This window comes from Callospermophilus lateralis, chromosome 11 (assembly GCF_048772815.1).
Source record: "Callospermophilus lateralis isolate mCalLat2 chromosome 11, mCalLat2.hap1, whole genome shotgun sequence".
Classification (NCBI taxonomy): domain Eukaryota; kingdom Metazoa; phylum Chordata; class Mammalia; order Rodentia; family Sciuridae; genus Callospermophilus; species Callospermophilus lateralis.
Window position 1 is genome coordinate 62,664,873 of NC_135315.1, and position 15,961 is coordinate 62,680,833.

The 15,961-nt window shown below is 62.5% G+C and overlaps 1 protein-coding gene across 6 annotated transcripts in view; it reads right to left on the reverse strand.

Moving 5' to 3' along the window:
- Positions 1-332: 332 nt before the first annotated feature.
- The window catches only part of Rai1 (retinoic acid induced 1), a 121,126-nt gene continuing 105,497 nt past the window's right edge, over positions 333-15,961 (reverse strand). For all 6 annotated transcript variants that reach the window (XM_076871045.1, XM_076871042.1, XM_076871043.1 and 3 more), the window contains 4 exons: positions 10,303-15,919; positions 6,491-6,584; positions 2,327-2,376; positions 333-1,807 (listed from right to left, as the gene is read on the reverse strand). In XM_076871045.1, coding sequence (XP_076727160.1) covers positions 1,793-1,807; positions 2,327-2,376; positions 6,491-6,584; positions 10,303-15,903 — 5,760 coding nt within the window. In that variant the 5' untranslated portion in view covers positions 15,904-15,919 and the 3' untranslated portion in view covers positions 333-1,792. The remainder of the gene's footprint in view (positions 1,808-2,326; positions 2,377-6,490; positions 6,585-10,302; positions 15,920-15,961) is intronic.

Sequence of the window (15,961 nt, forward strand, 5' to 3'; positions counted from 1 at the left end):
GTTGTCCCTGAAACTCCTGGCACCGACTAGGTCTGGGGTGACTTGGAAAGGCAGTGTCCTGCAGGGCCTGTTTGACAGAAGCTGTAACTTGTGCCTCCCAGTACTTCTGGAGTGTCTCAGCTCCCTCACCTCCTCCTACCTGTCCTCAAAGAAACCCTGTATCAGAATCTGAGGTCACATAGGCAGGTGAGGCCATCTGAGGGTGTCTCCTGTTCTCCAGAAATGGACTGGATCCCTGATCACCCCCCACCTAAAGTCTGGTCCCGAATCCCAGCAGAATCTGGTCAGAATCCATGGGCTGCAGACTTCCAAAACAATCTTGTATCTTTATTGACTTTTTTTTTTTTTTTCTGAATGCAATGACTGTTTTTTTACTCTTAAGGAAAATAAACATCTTTTAGAAACAGCTCGATACACACAATCTTCAGTGTGAAGCAATATACTAATAAGAACACTAGTCGTCTTAACATTTACAGTCTTCATATATATTATATATATGTATATGTATACATATATATACACTATATAACGAGGCCAGATATAATACACACGTTTACCATTTTACAGTCATATGTACAGGAAGTTGCTAGGGCGGCCCCTGGCTGGGGCTGCGTCAGGCCTATTGAAGCGTGGACAGAGCTGAGGTGAGGACACGGACAGACAGGCGGACGGACTGGCAGGGACTGGCCCAAGCCGGTGGTGGCTGCGTGGGGAAGGGGCATCGCGGTAGACTCCCCTACTCGGCAAGGGCCCGGCTGGGGCTCTGCTGCAGGGCGCACGACGCACGGCGGCGACACACAGGAGAAGCGAGCATGTTCCCAACATATATACATTCTATGTAACATATATATAGAGGGGTACACAGGTTTTGTACACGAATCTAGCGCTGTCCCTGCTCCCGTACTGAGTGGGCGCTGCGGTCCCTGAAGACGGTGGTGGTGCACAGGGACAATCGCGCATCCGCCGGAGGTACGCTCATGCTCGGATCGGATCTCCTTTCTTGCTGCGTTCCTAGGCTGGGCTCCAAGGGTGGGGTGGAGGATTGGAAAGGGGACGAACAGAAGATGCCCCAATCCCGCCCACACCCGGGGAGCCCACATCCCCTGAGCATAGGCCCCCGATTACCCCGGCTTGGCCGGAACCGCAGGGAAGCTTTGGCAAAGGGTGGGTGGGAAGGGGCGCTGGGACGCATTCCAGTTGGTTTCGAAGCCTCTTGCCCCTTCCCACGCTGGCCGGGGCCCCCTCCAGAAAGGCTCCGGTTTCCCCTGCCTCGTCCAAGGAGCTAGGAGCCGCCCTCGGCCCCTTGCAGGGTCGTCTGGATCTCCTCTCCCGACCCCAGGGCGCCCAGCTGCAGGCCACGACCGACCGACTGCGGTGACGGCAGCACCCACGAGGAATGTGTGCCACGTCGTCTTGGAACTTCCGGGAGGGGGAAGTGTCCCCAGCCCAAAGCCGTCTCCCACCCCCGCCAGAGGCTGGGTGGGCCGAGAAGTCTGGCCGCTCCGCGGGCTCCCTCTCCAAGCCTGGCCCCATGGGTGTGGGCAAAAAAAAAAAGCCGCCCTGTGCCGTCCGGTTCCGGGAGCAGGCGGCTCCGGAACAGGTTTTCTTCCCAACCCGGGGCCGCACGTCGGCGCCCTGGGCGGCCGGATCCAAGATCCGGGACGCGGATCAAGGATCGGCTCTGGACGCGCGCTGGGAGCAGCTCCAAGGCCCCAGGGCTGCGCAGGCTGCTTCTCTCCTTCGGAGGCGGGCGTCGGGCGGCTCCGGCGGCTTCTCCGGCCGTTGCGGTGGATTACAACGGCAGCCTCTGCAAAAGAAGGGCAGACGCCCGCCGTCCATTACTGTGGGCCGAGGAGAGGAGGAAGGGGCCGATTCCTTCCAAGCCGCAGGCCCCGCCCTCGGTGGGACCCTGCCCGCGCGCCGGGTGGGCGCCCCTAGGGTCTCTTTCGGTGTCAGGCGGCGGGAGTCCCCCCTCTGGCTTTTCCTTTCTTCTGACCACCTTCACCTGAGTGCCCTCCGTCCAGTCCCGTGGCCCTACCGGCCCTCTCTTTGCCCCCTATCTTGAAAGGGCTTTAGGGCAGCTCCCCTAGGGATGTCCCTGGCGGGCCCCTCCCTGGGGACCTGCCTGGTGGACAAAGCGTGCTTTCGGAGTAGCCTATGCAGATCTGCCTCAAGGCCCGAAGGGGCCCTGGCGACAGGTGAGGGGAAGCTGAACTGGGTCCTGGCTGGACTTGGTGGGGGCTGGGTCTCCTGAGGGTCTGCAGGTCAGGGCAGGGGCTGGTAAAGACCATCATTGATGGAGTGGGGGCTCCTTGTGATCACCTACCTTATGTTTGGGACATTTCAAAGAAAAGTTCTCTTCGATGAATACACAACCTGTAACCAAAGAGAAGTTTCGGTGGTTAGACAGGGTGGGGTCTGCCAGGCCCCAGCTTGCAGAAACTCTTTTTGTTCAAAGAGTGACCTAAGTCCTGCTTAAATCCTCCATAATCACAGTTCCACCACAGAACAGGCTGGGGGGGGGGGGGCCCTCTGCTCCTTCCTGCTTTGTTCTTTGTCCTCACCTCACCTCCTCCACCTGGAACTCTTTCCCCCCCATCCTGTTTCTGCGTGGCTGGCTCCTTGACTAAAGCAGAACCTGCCCTCCACACTCCCCTGAGATGTGTGCCTCCCAGGAAAGACTCAATCACTGAGTCTTGGGGATTGGTGAAGAGAGCATATATTAATAATCCCCTACACACACACACACATGGCACACAGTAGGTGCTCAAAATGCAGGGGCTTGTTCCCGTGGGAACAAGGGAAAATGAGAACGAGGTGCCCATAGGATCCTGGTGAACACTCCAACCACAGACGAGCCAGAGGACAGCAGAGTTTGGCCAGTCCTTATGCCCAGCTCTGCCAGACTGTGCCCATATCTCCACGAGTCCTCCGCTCCCTGCCTGCTGCCACCTGTGGAGACCCTGGCTTTTTCCTGAGCACCCCCACCCATCACCCCCGAGTCCTGAGCTCATCTCTCCTCTCTCAGCCTCACTGGCCAGAGGGTCACCCTGCCCTAGCACAAATCTTCCAGTTCCAGTCATCACAGGGTGGGGACCAGGAGGCAGGGCAGGAAGGGGACAGATCTGCAGCTCCAAAGCAGGACTGTAGGCCTTTTGAAGGTGTCTCCCCTTCCTTTCCCTGCCCAACCCCTTCCAGAAGCTACGAGGGCACCCCTCCGCCTTTGAACTCCCTGTGAGATTCCATGATCTAGAGCCACAGCTGGGGCGACTCAGCAACTTTCCTTTTCTGGTTCTGGGACAAAGTGAGACATTCCATAGAGCGTGGGCTAGAAGTCCAGGCTCGCCTGCTGACCACGTGGCAGCCCTCTGGGTCAGCTCTGGGTACGTGGGCCAAGTGCCTGGGTCACCAGAAGCCAAGGGTAGGAGGTCACTGCTAAATCAGGGTTCTCAGCAACCCCAGCATCTCCCATGCCAGGTGTGGGAGGGGAGTGGTTGGGAAGGGCCAGGTGTCGACATTGTGACCCTCATCTGGTGTCTTGGATCTGGAAGACCAGGTGGGCCCTGGGGCTGACTGAGAGTTGGTGGGTTTGGACAGGACACCATGGTGCAGTGGCCTCTGCCTGCTCTTGGAGTCAATGCCGGTCTCCAGAGAGAGGATCCTTAATAAGGACGGGAAGGGGGCAGGGTTAATGGGCCAGGGCAGGAAGGTGGGGTGGCAGCTGGCACCCTGCAGTCTGACAGCCTGACTGGAGAGCTCCTGCTGACCCCCTGGGTAGATTGCTCTTCTCAACCTGCTGCTGCCTGGTCACCACCAACAGCCCTCCCTGCTTCTTGGAGTTCAGTCCCCCCCACACCTTTTGAGGTCCCCTCCTCCTCTGCCAGGTCTTCATAGGTGGCATCTCCCCACACACTATCCCCTCCAGGGCTCTAATGAACCCCTACCTGCTCAGGTGGAGTCTTCATCCTGAGCCCAGCTGAGATAGCTCCCTTTGCATGTCTACAGACAGCTCAAAAGTGACCTGTCCAAAGCAGAACTGCTCTGTATGGCTGCCAACACGGCCCTGATCCCCCGCTCTGTACCCAGGTCCTTTGCAGCCCGTGCCATGGAGACGTGGCATGCCTGTCCCCCACCCTCAGAATCTGGGTTGCACCTAGATTGCGAGAGGCCGTGTGACCTCCAATCCTTCAGGCCCCTGCTGTGCTGGAGGACAAGACCACGTGCATCATGTGGAGCATAAAGGTGCTGGGCCAGCAGCTGGGGCCTCCCTGGAGCGTCCTGCCCCAGCAGAGCCTGCCAGGGTGAGTACCTACGTAGCAGTAATTAATGCCTTCTCTCTTATGCTCATCCTGCTCAGACTGGTTTCTCCCTCCCCATGGGGAAGCTGGACATCAGGCCGACACCTCCCTCTCCCTCATCTCTCCCAAAGTCCTGTGGCTTCTGTGCCAACATAGCCTCTAAGCTAGATAGCGCTACTGTACCAGGCCACCCTCTCCTGCTTGGACTGTTGAAGTAGTTCATCAGCCAGCCCCGATCATCCTTTTCTCCCCAGACACTTCCCTGTCTCATTCTCTGCAGAGATTCCTGTCATCGGGAGACTCAGTTTCTAAGATTTCCTTTGAAACATGTGTTCTCTTGCTCAAAGCCTGGAATACGGAGTCCTACAGCTAACCAGCTACAGCCCACCTTTCCTGATGTTTTGAGGCCTGGCTCAAATATCACTTCCTCCTAGAAGTCTTCCTGGATTCCCTCCCAGCTCAGACAGGAAGAGCCTCTCCCACGTCCACTCTCTCTTCCTCATCTGCTCTCCATAACTGCCGGTAAAAACTATGGCTCTCCTCTCTGTCCTACTTCAAGGTGAGCCCCCTGGGGAGGCTGGACAGTTCTGGGGTAGGAGAAAGAGCACAGGATGTGGAGTGGGAAAGCCGGGCCATCACACGGGGCATCTGACAGTGTCATGGTGTGCTGCCAGGAGTTAGCTCATCTGGAGACGGTGCAGGGGCCTGACGGGCAGAGGGTGCTCAACAGGTCACTACAGGGGGATGGAGCTCAGGGGAGCTGTTAGGAGAGCGAGGCCATGTGCCTGGTTAAGTGGCTGGGTAGCGTGGATCGAGTCCACGTTCAGATCTGGCTCCGCGTGAGAGGGTAGAGCCACCCAGAGCCCCCACCTGTGGCTCAGCTCTAGCAAGTCCCCTCCTGCTGGGCACCAGCCGCTCAGCCCCCTGCTGAAAAAACTGTCACCAAAGTCCTGTGGGTTCTCCTTGGGGTGGGTTTGCTATAGGGCTGACACTGGTCAGGGACCCAGCAGGCAGGTGGGATATAGGCTGCGGTCACCTCTGCATGCGGTCAGGAGGAGGGGCGCTATGAGGATCTGCTTGGTGACATGAGCCTTCCCAGTGCCTGGGCTCTGCCCACATCCAGACAGGGTCACAGTCATTTCTCCCCCTTCCAGGCCAGAGCTGGGAGGGATGCAAAGCAAAGGGGACAGGGGTCACGGGGCCACCATAGGACTGAGGTCACATTTCCTGGTGGTTGTTCAGTATTTCACTCTCCTTCAGACAGCTCTGGGACAAAGAGACTATTAAAAACTTCCTTTTACAGATGGGGCAACCGAATGCAGAGACATCTGTGAGCTGCCCAAGGCCCCACCTTCAGAAATGCCATCTGGAATCCCAGAGACTTGGGAGGCTGAGGCAGGAGGATCACGGGCTACAGGCCAGCCTCAGCAACGTAGCTAGACCCATCTCAAAAGAAACACACAAAAGCCCCAAACCAAACCAATTAATGCCACTAGAATTTGAATCCAGGCCAGAGTTGGTCTTAAGTACCCTTACAATATTGCTGTCCCCCGTGACAGGCATTACACAGTGAACAACCACTTTCTTCGGATGAAATAAGGGATCTTCCTGAGCCTCAGATTCCCCATGTGGTGGACGAAGTCTGGAGTTCCCGGATGTCTCTGGTCTATGCAATCTATCCTTGTGCGCCTGGCAACTGTAGGTGCTCAATAAATGCCCATGGAACAAGTGGATAAAAGTAGGGAATTGGGGTAGAGGCCACAGAGGAGGCTAGGCCTGCCTCAAAACCCCAATGTCTTCTTTAAACCTTCCGTGGGACTTCCCGGTGGCCAACCAAAGGTTGTCTGGCCTCCGTGTGTTGGAACCCCCTCTCCTTAGCGCATCCGTCTTTCTTGTTGCAGGATGATCTTTCCCCGGCCCCAACGCATCTTTCTTTCTGAGGTCCCCATGGTCCCTTGCAATGGCGGCTCCTCAAATAGCCCTCCTGACTCTAATCCATGCCTGTCTTTCCTCGTTGCTCCGGGCAGGCCTCCATTCGTGCGTTGCCCAGCTGTGGTCTGTATCTCCTGGTCTAGGAAGGACTCTGTCTAGGAAGGATGAGGAGGTAAAGAATTGCTGGGGCAGGAGAAGAGGGGACCCAAGGGGTGCAAAGAGCCGGGGTTGGAGGCCCTGTTCCCACGGTTGGCTCTTACCCGCATCGCTGGCACACGGGTAATGGTAGGAGTGGACACATCCTTTGTAGGAGCACCCGATGGTGGCCCCGGCTTCTTGGCAGCTGGAACATGTCTAGAGAGAGAGAGAGAAGCCGTGAGTCCTGTGCTCCCCGGGGGCCGGCCCCACGCAGCCCACCCGCTTCCTCCAAAACCACCCTGGACCTCAGTACGAAGGAGGCGGCTCAGGTCCGGGGTGCAGATGCCCACACAGGCTGGTTCTCTGGCACCCCTGGGCTGGCTTGCTGGGCGGGGGGCAGGGACTTTCTCAGGCCTGTGAACTAGTCACCACTATGGCCGTGGGCACCAGCCAGCATTTGCCAAATGCTTCCTGCAAGGCCGGGCAGAGTGGGTCTTTGGCTGCTGGCTCCTAACAGCCCTTGAGGTGGGTGGTGCTTATTAATTATACAGGTGGTGACACCAAAGTGTCCCTTGCACAGGCAAGAGCAAAAGCAATGAGCATGGCTGTCCACGCTCTCTGGTGGCAGCAGGAGTACCAGTGGCAGGACCAGACAGGTCACCCTCCCTAGGATGGACCAGGTGGCAGACCTGGAGACAGCATGCCACCTTGAGATGCTGACTTCCTGTGCGCCTGGTGCCACCCAGCATGCGCCCGGTCCCTTACAGTTCTCAGAAGTGTCTTCTGCTGAGCTTGGGGGGTTGCCCTGCTTGGTGCAGCTGTCCTGTGGCCAGGAGAGGATGGTAACCCCCAAGAAAGACCCCGGAGGAATCAAGCCAAACCCCGAGGCCTGGGGAGGAAAGTGACGGGTCCAAAGTCACCCACATTCCTGAAATCAGGCATCGCCGTCCACGGGGGTGGAGGTGGGGGGATTGAGGCGCAGAAGGAAAGCCGAGAGCACCGTGGGGCCCCTCCCAGAGGCCCGGCCTGCTTCCCAGCAGGCCTGGCTGGAAGCCCGGTCCAGCTTCTCCAGGTTCCCCGGGTAACCCTCCTGGCAGCACACGCTTTCGACTGAGCCCTGAGCCCCGCAGCCTGGTTGGGACACAGGCTCAGTCACCATCCCAAGACCTCCCCCCCCCCCAGCCTCTTTTCCTGTCTCATCCGGGATGGCTTCCTGTGGAACGGGGGCCCAGCAAGAGTGGGGACCCCAGGCCAGATGGAGACTGTCATCCTCAGTGGCCCCTGGGCCACCGTGGGGCTCCTCGGGCTGATGGCTTCTCTCCACTGTGGTCCCCAGCAACCCTTGAGGCGGCCATTGGACCGGCCACTTTAGACAAGAAGAAACAAGTCCAGGAGGCTGAGGCCTCAGGTGCTTCTGACCCCAGCCACCCCCACGGGGGTGGCCCACGCTGGGGCCTAAGCGGACGTGCCCTGCCAGGCAACGTGGGCTCAGCCCGGGGACCCGCCTCTCTACCCTGGCATGGCAGGGCCAGGCCTCATCTGGGTAGGGATGGGGTCCATGATGGTGGGGGAGGAGTCAACCGGCAGCTCCACAGCTCTGTTCTCCAGGGAGCACAGGGGGCATCCATGGACGGGCAGGTGTAACAGGTGGGCCGGGGACTCGGCAGTGCTCTGGGATCCGCAGACCCTCACAATCCAGCTAAGGGGGGGTCCAGCACTCTGGGGCTCCGAGGGCAGGTGGCTTCCTGGAGTTAGGAACTGGCCCTTGGCAGAGCTGTAATTTGCATCGGGACCAGTTTGATGCCCGTGGGACGTGGTGGGAAGAATCAGTGGGCTGCGGTGACCCTGCTCATTTTTCTGGGGAGGGGGGTTGCCTGGGGACCACGCTGCATGGACAGGGGCTGTGATGAGCCCCCTGAGGCTCTGCTGGCTGGACAGCATGTCCAGGGACCTCTGTGGCAGGAAGACACCTTGAGTGACCAGCAAACACCTATGGTGTGTGTGATTCTCATTCTGGCCTCCAGGGCCGCGGCTGCCAGGCTGGCCCTGGAACACGGGGTGGGGGGGACATGAGGATGGGGTGGGGGGACTAGACCAGCCCAGCTGTGTGACAGTGGGGGACCTGACCCATGTCTGACACATGCGTCCCCCTCAGTGCAACAGGACCTTCTTTGTGTGCAGGTCAGTGAGCTGAGACACCAAAGGCACCAAAGGGAAGGGCCTGGGACAGGCGAGGGGCTTCACCCATTCTCTCAGGGACCCCTCCTCACCCAGGCCAGCCAGGGACACAGAGATAACCAGATCCCAGGCCTGGACCTCAGAAAGGCCTTGGACGTGAGCCTGGGGACCGTGCGGGAACACCAGCACTCCAGAGGTCAGTGTGGATGGGGTGGTTGGCAGGGCAGGGTGGCCGTCAGCTGGGGGGTGGCCATCCCAGGGCAGGGCTGTTGTTTTTTATTGATGGGTCAGAAATGACTTTTATTTTTAGGTGGCTGCAGAGAAGCCAGGGATGAAAATGTCACTGAGAAGGGAAGAGAGAGGACCCAGGGCCCACGGCCACGCCTGAGTGTGCAGGTGGGGGCCCTGGGCAGCTGCATCCTGTCCGGGCCGGGCCTTCCTCAGTGGGGTGGACAGGACATTGGGGCACAGAGGTCGCCATCATCCCCATGGGCCGTGGGGAGCCAGGAGCCTGGGAAACAGGTGTGAGCAGCATCTGCAGTGGCCAGACAGTGCCCCCGCCGGCTGTGGGTGCAGGGGAGTGCTAGGGAGAGCCGGGGGGCAGTAAGGTGGCAGGGTCACAAGGGGAGCGCAGATGGGGCGGGGCGAAGGCCACCAGGGTGGTCAGCTCTGTTGGGTCACCAAATCATTCAGATACAGGAAGCCCATGTCTCACAGGCCTCTGGCACCACCTGCAGCAGGATGGCAGGTGTGGAGGAGGCGGGGCTAGGGGGTGTGTCCACGGGGACAGTCCGGGCCGAAGGCAGAGCACTGGGAGTGTCATTCCCCAGGAGCCTGGCGGGGCAACCTGAGTGTGTGGGGGACAGGGACCCAGTCTCCATGGAAGGCAGCCTCACCAGGGGGGGACGAGAGAGCACGCCCCTAGGCACTCACTGCAAAGAGCCCTGTGCCCCTGGCCCCGGGAGCCGAGGAGCAGCAGCTGGTGGCCTGCAGTACTGGAAGGTAGGGTCGTCCTATCAGTGACAGACACAGAGCCCTCGGGGTGGGTCGGGCGCCGCCCTAGTGGTGCCAGGTGTTGATTGAGTACACTCCACGGCCACTCCCTCTGGCGGGCACACGGCGCCCACCCCGAGGATGAGGGTGCCCGGACAGAGGTCACGTCCATGGGGAGAGTGGGCAGCTCCTCAGTCTTGATTCACAGGGCTCCGTGACCACAGTCCCCTGGGGGGGGGGTAGGGATTGTGAGGTGATGGTCAGAGGCTCCGAGGCCACTTTGTTCGCTCTGTGGGGCGAGGTGTCCCTGGGGCCACCTCCCAGAGGGGAGGAGCCCTGTGTGGGGTGCCAGGCTGCGCCCGGGGGCAGCTCCTCCTGCAAGCCCAGCTAGGTGACCTGGAGGAGCGACTTGTGTGGGGGGAGGGGGGGACCCTGGCGTTTAATTCTGGGGCCTCCGGCCCTCGTGGGCACCTGGGTCAGCAGGGTGGGGACTGGAAGATGCCCGAGGAGAGGGCGCACTGCGGGGGTGCTGGCTGGGCAGAGGGCAGGTAGGGCTGCGCAGGAGGCTTCCTGGGCAGTGGGTGAGTGCGTCCAGGTGTGCCCTGCGCCAGGGGTCTCGGGGTCTGTGGGCAGTGCTGTGGCCGTGGGCCTTTTGACCCAAATGGCAGCCCTAGAGAGACCGGGGGCTCCCCAGCGGCTGCCTGCCCGCCTGCCTGTCCTTCCGAAACCCAAGCTGCCCACCCTGGCTGGGCTGGCCTCTTACCATGTCCACGGCCACCTTCATGGCCTCCTGCAGCCCAAAGAGCTTCCCGGCCACCAGGTAGACCCCGCCGGTCCACACGGCGCAGGCCTCGTGCACCCAGTGCTCCTGGGTGTCCCCGCCGGGCTCTGCAGGACCCTCTTTGCTGCACTCATGCTTGCGGCTCTTGTCGGCTGTGGCCACCTCCTCGCCCCCGTCCCCCCGACCATCACAGCAGTAGCAACTCTGCAGCCGCCGGGACAGGCCCCGGGCGCTGGTGCGCAGTGAGCCCTGCTTGGCCGGGTCCGCTGGGCCCTCAGGCCTGGGGGGCTTCCCGGCGGCGGTGGCGGCGGTGGCGGCGGCAGCGACGGCGGGAGCAGGGGCTGCACACTCGACTTTGAGTGTTCTCTCAAGGGGCAGCGAGGCCTCCTCACAGGTGCCTTCCGGCCGCACCTTCTCCTTGAGTTTTGGCTTCTTTTTGGGGAGGCAGTGTTCGGGGTAGTAGGGCCCACAGAGGTCCCCGAGGTCCTTGAAGTTGGCCGGATTTTGGCAGAGGCAGCAGACAAGGCAAGAGGTACTCAGAGCCTTGGAAACCACAGGCCCCAGGTGCATTGTGGAGGAGAGGGGCAGCGAGGGCCGTGGCTGCAGGATGGAGCCCCCCGGGAGTGTGGTCAGGGAGGTCCCGGCCACATCCAAGGAGAAGGAGGAGGAAGATGAAGAAGAGGAGGTGGAGGAGGAAGGCTTCCTGTGGGGCTTGGGCTCATCCCCGGGGGAGTTGACAACAGTGCATACAGTGGTGAAGGCGTCTCGCTTCTCCACCCGCACGAAGGGTGAGAAGGCTGGGGTCCTGCTGTCGGCCCTCAGCCTCTTGCAAGAGGAAATGTACTTGAGGCGGATTTCAGGCTCGGCGGGATCCAGGGGCAGCACCTGCTGCTGCCGTCTCCGCTTGGCACGCCCCTTACAGGGTGACGCGTTGGTGTTCTTGGCCCGGCCCCGGGTGAGGCGCTTCCGCTTGGAATAGCTGCTGTAGTTGGCGTGGCCCGGCTGCTTCTGCGCCCTTGTCTGGGGCTGGCAGGGCCGGCCCTCAGGGGGCTGGGAGGCCAGGCCCAGCTCCTCGGTCTTTGGCTTCTTGCCTCCTCCACCAGAGTTGTCCTCGCTGCCCGCCTGCGTGCCGCTGGCCCTGTCTCGGGGATTGAGGAGCAGAGCCTGGCCAAGATAGGGCCGCTTCTCCAGGGGGCCTTTGGAGAGCCCAAGGCCTCCAGCCCTGCCTTTCCGGCTCCTCTTCTTGGGTGCCAGCATGGTCCCCCCAGGCTGCAGGGCCTCAGGGGACAGGAAGGCCTCAGTTTTGAAACAGTCGGTGGAGGACAGTTTCTTACTGTTCATGAGTTTACCTTTTAAGGACCTGTTGGTCGGATTTCTACACAACGGCTCCCCTCCCGAAGCCCCTGGGAACTTCTGTCCCGTGCCCACGCTGACCAGACCTTCTTCTGCCCCGGCCGGGCTGCCCCCAGCGCTCTTGAGCCCCCCGCGGTCCTTCTCGGGGAGGGCCGGGCTCAGGGGAGTCCCAGGGGGCGCCCCGGGCACTTTGCATGCGAACTTCTTGAGGCTGGGGGAGGTGATCTTCTGCACGATGGCCTCCAGCTTCAGGCCCCGGCCTTTCCTGGGGGGCAGCACCTTGGTCTTCACGGTCCCCTGGAAAGCCGCCCGGGAGGCGAGCTTCATGCAGGCCTCCGGGGCCTCGGGGGGCGGGGGCTTTGTGGTGGGCTCTCCGCTGCCCTTGGGCTTGGCCTTCTTGGGAGAAGACATTCTCTTAAAGAGCGAGGGGGAGCCCTCGGCCCTGTCCTCCTTCCCGTCCCCTCCGCTGGCACTGAGGCTGCTGCTGCTGCTGCTGCGTAGGACCAGGTTCCTCTTCTTGGTGGGGACAGGCGCCAGGAAGGATGATTTCCTCTTGAGCGCGTGGAGGGGCCGGTCAGAAAGCTTGCCCCCTGTGCCAGGCTTGGGGACCCGTGCTCGCTGGCTCACTCTGCCCTCCTTCTGGGGACTGCCGGCGGCGGCGGCAGCCACCTTGAATGGGGCAGGCAGGTGGTTGTTGGCAAGGACCTTCTTGGTGGCCCGGCAGTTGGGGAGCCGGGTCTCTGAGGGTCGCCGCCGCTTGGCGTGGAAGACCTCTTGGGGTTTGGTGCGCGATCGGAGGATCATGGAGCGCTGGTCCTTACCGGGCAGGCCGGGCGAGTCTGGCTCCTTGGTTTTGGAGCCCATGGGGCTGCTGTCCGAGGCCACGGGCAGGGCGGCCGGATTGCTGGGGCTGGACGCGGCCTTGGGCGAGGGCTTCCCCACCCGCTTGCCCGACTTGAAGGCGGCTCGCTGCTTGCCCCCCAGCTTGTCGGGGGGCGCGGGGGTGGTGGTCAGACCCGGGGGCCCGGGCGTGCGGGGCTCACTCAGGGCCGTGAGGGAGCGGGTGCACATTCTGGGGAGCCCTTCGGAGGGCCCCCTGCCTGGGGCCCCGGCCCCTTCCATCTGTCCCTGGGGGGGCCCGGTGCAGGACTCGGGGAGCAAGAGGTCTTTGGGTAACGCTGGTGCTCTGCACGGGGAGTCCTCAGCCTCGGGCAGCCCCCGGTGGACCCGCCGGCTCCGCAGGCTTTTGCCCCGTGGCACAGGCTCTTTCTTAGCAATGGGTGCCTCGGGCACGGCGGGCTTGTTGGGCTTCTGGGCCAGGGAGGCGTCCGAGGTGGTGGAATCCACCGGAGCCCGTTCCCCCTCGGGCCCTTCTTCGCCGGGCTTCATGTGGGACAGGGAGGACTCGAACCAGCTCTGGACCTTGGACTCGGCACCCACGGTGGGGCCCAGCAAGATGACAGACTCCCCGGAGAGGTGGCACGGGGAACCCCAGCCGGCCTTGGAGTCCAGCACCCCCTCCGCCTCCTCCTTGGTGCAGAGGAGGGGGGCTTTGGGTGACAGCGGGTCCTGCATGCCGGGCCTCTGCTCCGGGCTGCCCAGCAGCTCGCACAGGGAGGAGTACTCCTCCGCCTCCAGGTCCTCCTTCCTGCCGGTGGGCGGCAGCAGGGGCAGGTCCCCGAAGTCGGCGGCCGAGCAGCAGTGCCGGCTGTCCTCCAGCCACCGGTCGGCCTTGCCCACGTCGGGGCACTGCAGCAGGCCGCCGGCCTCCTCCTTCACCCCACCCGCCTCCTCCTGTTTGAAGTCCCCGGGCAGCGCGGCCGCCTTCTCCCCGGGGGGCCCCTCCTCCTGGAAGCCCAGGCAGGCCGAGGCCTCGTGGGCGTCCCCTTTGCCCACGCCGCCGCCTTCAGAGGCCTTCCCGCCCTGCTCCAAGCCCTTGGTGAGCTCGCCAGGGTGCAGTCCCCAGCGGGGACAGGCATCCCCCAGGTTCTCCTCTGGCCAGGCAAAGGGGTTGGCGCCGTCTGCTGAGCTGGACGTGGTCGTGGTGTCCGGGAAGCAGTCGAAAGCCGCTGCGGTGGGGTCCGGGGCGGCGGCCCCAAGGGTGGGTTTGGCGCCAAAGGAGAGGGGACCAGCGGTCTTCTTGGGGTCAGGGGTGGCGAAGGCCACCGAAGGGTCTTCAAACAGCCCCGGGCTGAAGTCCTTGGCATTGCTACTCTTGTCCAGCTGCAAAGAATCAGGCAGGGCCTCGGGCTCCCCGGGCCGTGGCCAAGCATTCTTGGCCACAGGGTCGAGGCAGGCGCTGTGGTTCTCCAGAGAGAAAGGTGGCTTGCTGGCATCCTTGGCCAGCCCCGGGGTCTCCGGCCAGGCCTTCTCGGCTTTCTCACCGATGGCTTCTTGCAGCCCCAGGATCTCAGAGGCCAGGTCCTCCTGAGCCAGGGCACTGAGCAGCAGCCGCGGGCAGTCCCGCTCGCCGGCCACAAACTTGGAGAAGCTGTCCAGCGGCAGACTGCTATGCAGGCTCTGGAAGGAGTCGTCAGATTTGGTGGACATGTCGTCAGGGGAGGTCACAGAACAGGTGGACACGGATTCGGGCTTGGCCTTGGAGTTGCTGTTGACCCTCGCGGGGCTGCCGCGGGCCTGGCTGCAGTAGAGGAAGCCGCGCTCCAGCGGGTCCTCGGAGCCGCTCAGGTAGTCGGTCTCCTGTGGCTCGGCGTGGGTGGACTGCGGAGTGCTGCTCAGGGGCTCCGACAGCGGCGTCCCCGCTGGCTCCGCAGAGTAGCCGCTGCCCTCGGGGCTGCAGTGCTGGCTCTTGTGCTGCTCCGGGGTCCTGGACACCAGGTTCTTGACCCCTTTCTTCTGCGGCACGGCGGCCTTGGACAGCAGAAGCTGCTGGACGGTGTTGGATATGTTCTCCACCTGGGAGGTCAGGGCTGTGAGGCTCTGCAAGCTGAGGTCTGACAGCAGGTTCTCAGGGATTTTGTCCTTCTGCAGGGGCTTGCAGTTGCTGGCCTGGGTGTCCACGGAGCTGGCGGCGTCTGTCGGGGAGGGATTGAGCAGGGGCATGAAGTGGCTGTGGTCGGTGATGCCCGCGGGGAAGGCCCCGGTGCTGAGTGGTTGCTGGTTGTAGGGGAAGTTCTCAAGGTTTGGCATGAGCGGGGACGGGGTGGAGCTGTAGGAAGGGGAGCGGCCCACCGAGCGGGCCGGGGAGTGGCTGGAGCTGGGGCTGAAGGTCTGGTAGTACTGCTCGGGGGTCCTGACGGCCGTGTCCGGCTGGCAGTAGCCCTGGCCTTGCTGTCCGTAGTGTTGGTATTTGGCGAGGTTTTGGTAATGGAGGGTCTCCTGGGCGTGGTGCCGGCTCTGGAGCGCTTGCTGCTGTGGCTGGTCATAGCCGAGGCGGCCCGACGGGTAGGCGTGAAGGTTCTGGACCCGCTGTCCCGGGGCCAGGCTGGCGTTGGCGGTCAGCGGCCTGTCGTGGGGCTGGGCAGACGGTGCTGTGCAACTCTTATAGGAGTGGGCCCCCTGTCCGCTGCCCTGGACGGACGAGGAGTAGGTGGACGAGGTGGGGAAGGACTGGGAGTGCTGGGGGAAGTGACCCCCCTGGGGAAAGGGCAGGGGCGAGGCGAGGTCATTCTGCAGTTTCTGCCTTTGGAGTTTGGGGTACGCCAGGGGCTGCTGGGGCTGGGGCAGCTGTGGCGGCGGGGGCTGTTGGACAGGCAGGGAGTGAGTCCGGAAGGGAAGCTGGGCACCCTGCTCTGGGTACTGCCTGCCGGGGGGCACGGCCGTCTTTTTGAGTAAGTTCTCATCGTACTTGCCCACCCCTCCTGGCAGGGGCTGTGGCTGCGGGGGTGGCGGCTGGGGGGCCCCCCAGGCCTGCAGGCCCTCCTCCCCAGAGTAGCGTTCCGGGTAGGGGTTGCTGTCCTGGAGGCCACCATAGCCGGGGAAAGACGGCCTCCCCTGCAGCGCCTGCTGGGAGGGCAGGGCCTTGCTACCTCGGTGGTACTTCTCGGCGGCCACCGCGGCCGCCGTGCTGGAGGGGGTGCTGGCGCCACCCTCGTAGCCCGGGTAAGGCTGCGGGTTATAATAGTCCTTGGCGAGCAGCCGCTGCCTGTCACAACTCAGCCCGGCCTGACTCGGCTGCCTGTAATTCTCCAGGCGAGACGCTTCCTGCGAGGTCTGTGGGTAGCTCTGCTGTTTGCCATGGAAACCACACCTTTCTCGAAAAGACTGCATGACGCGGGCTGGCGATCTGTGGAAGAGAAAAGGGAGACAGGGAGGGGAGGGGTGGGGG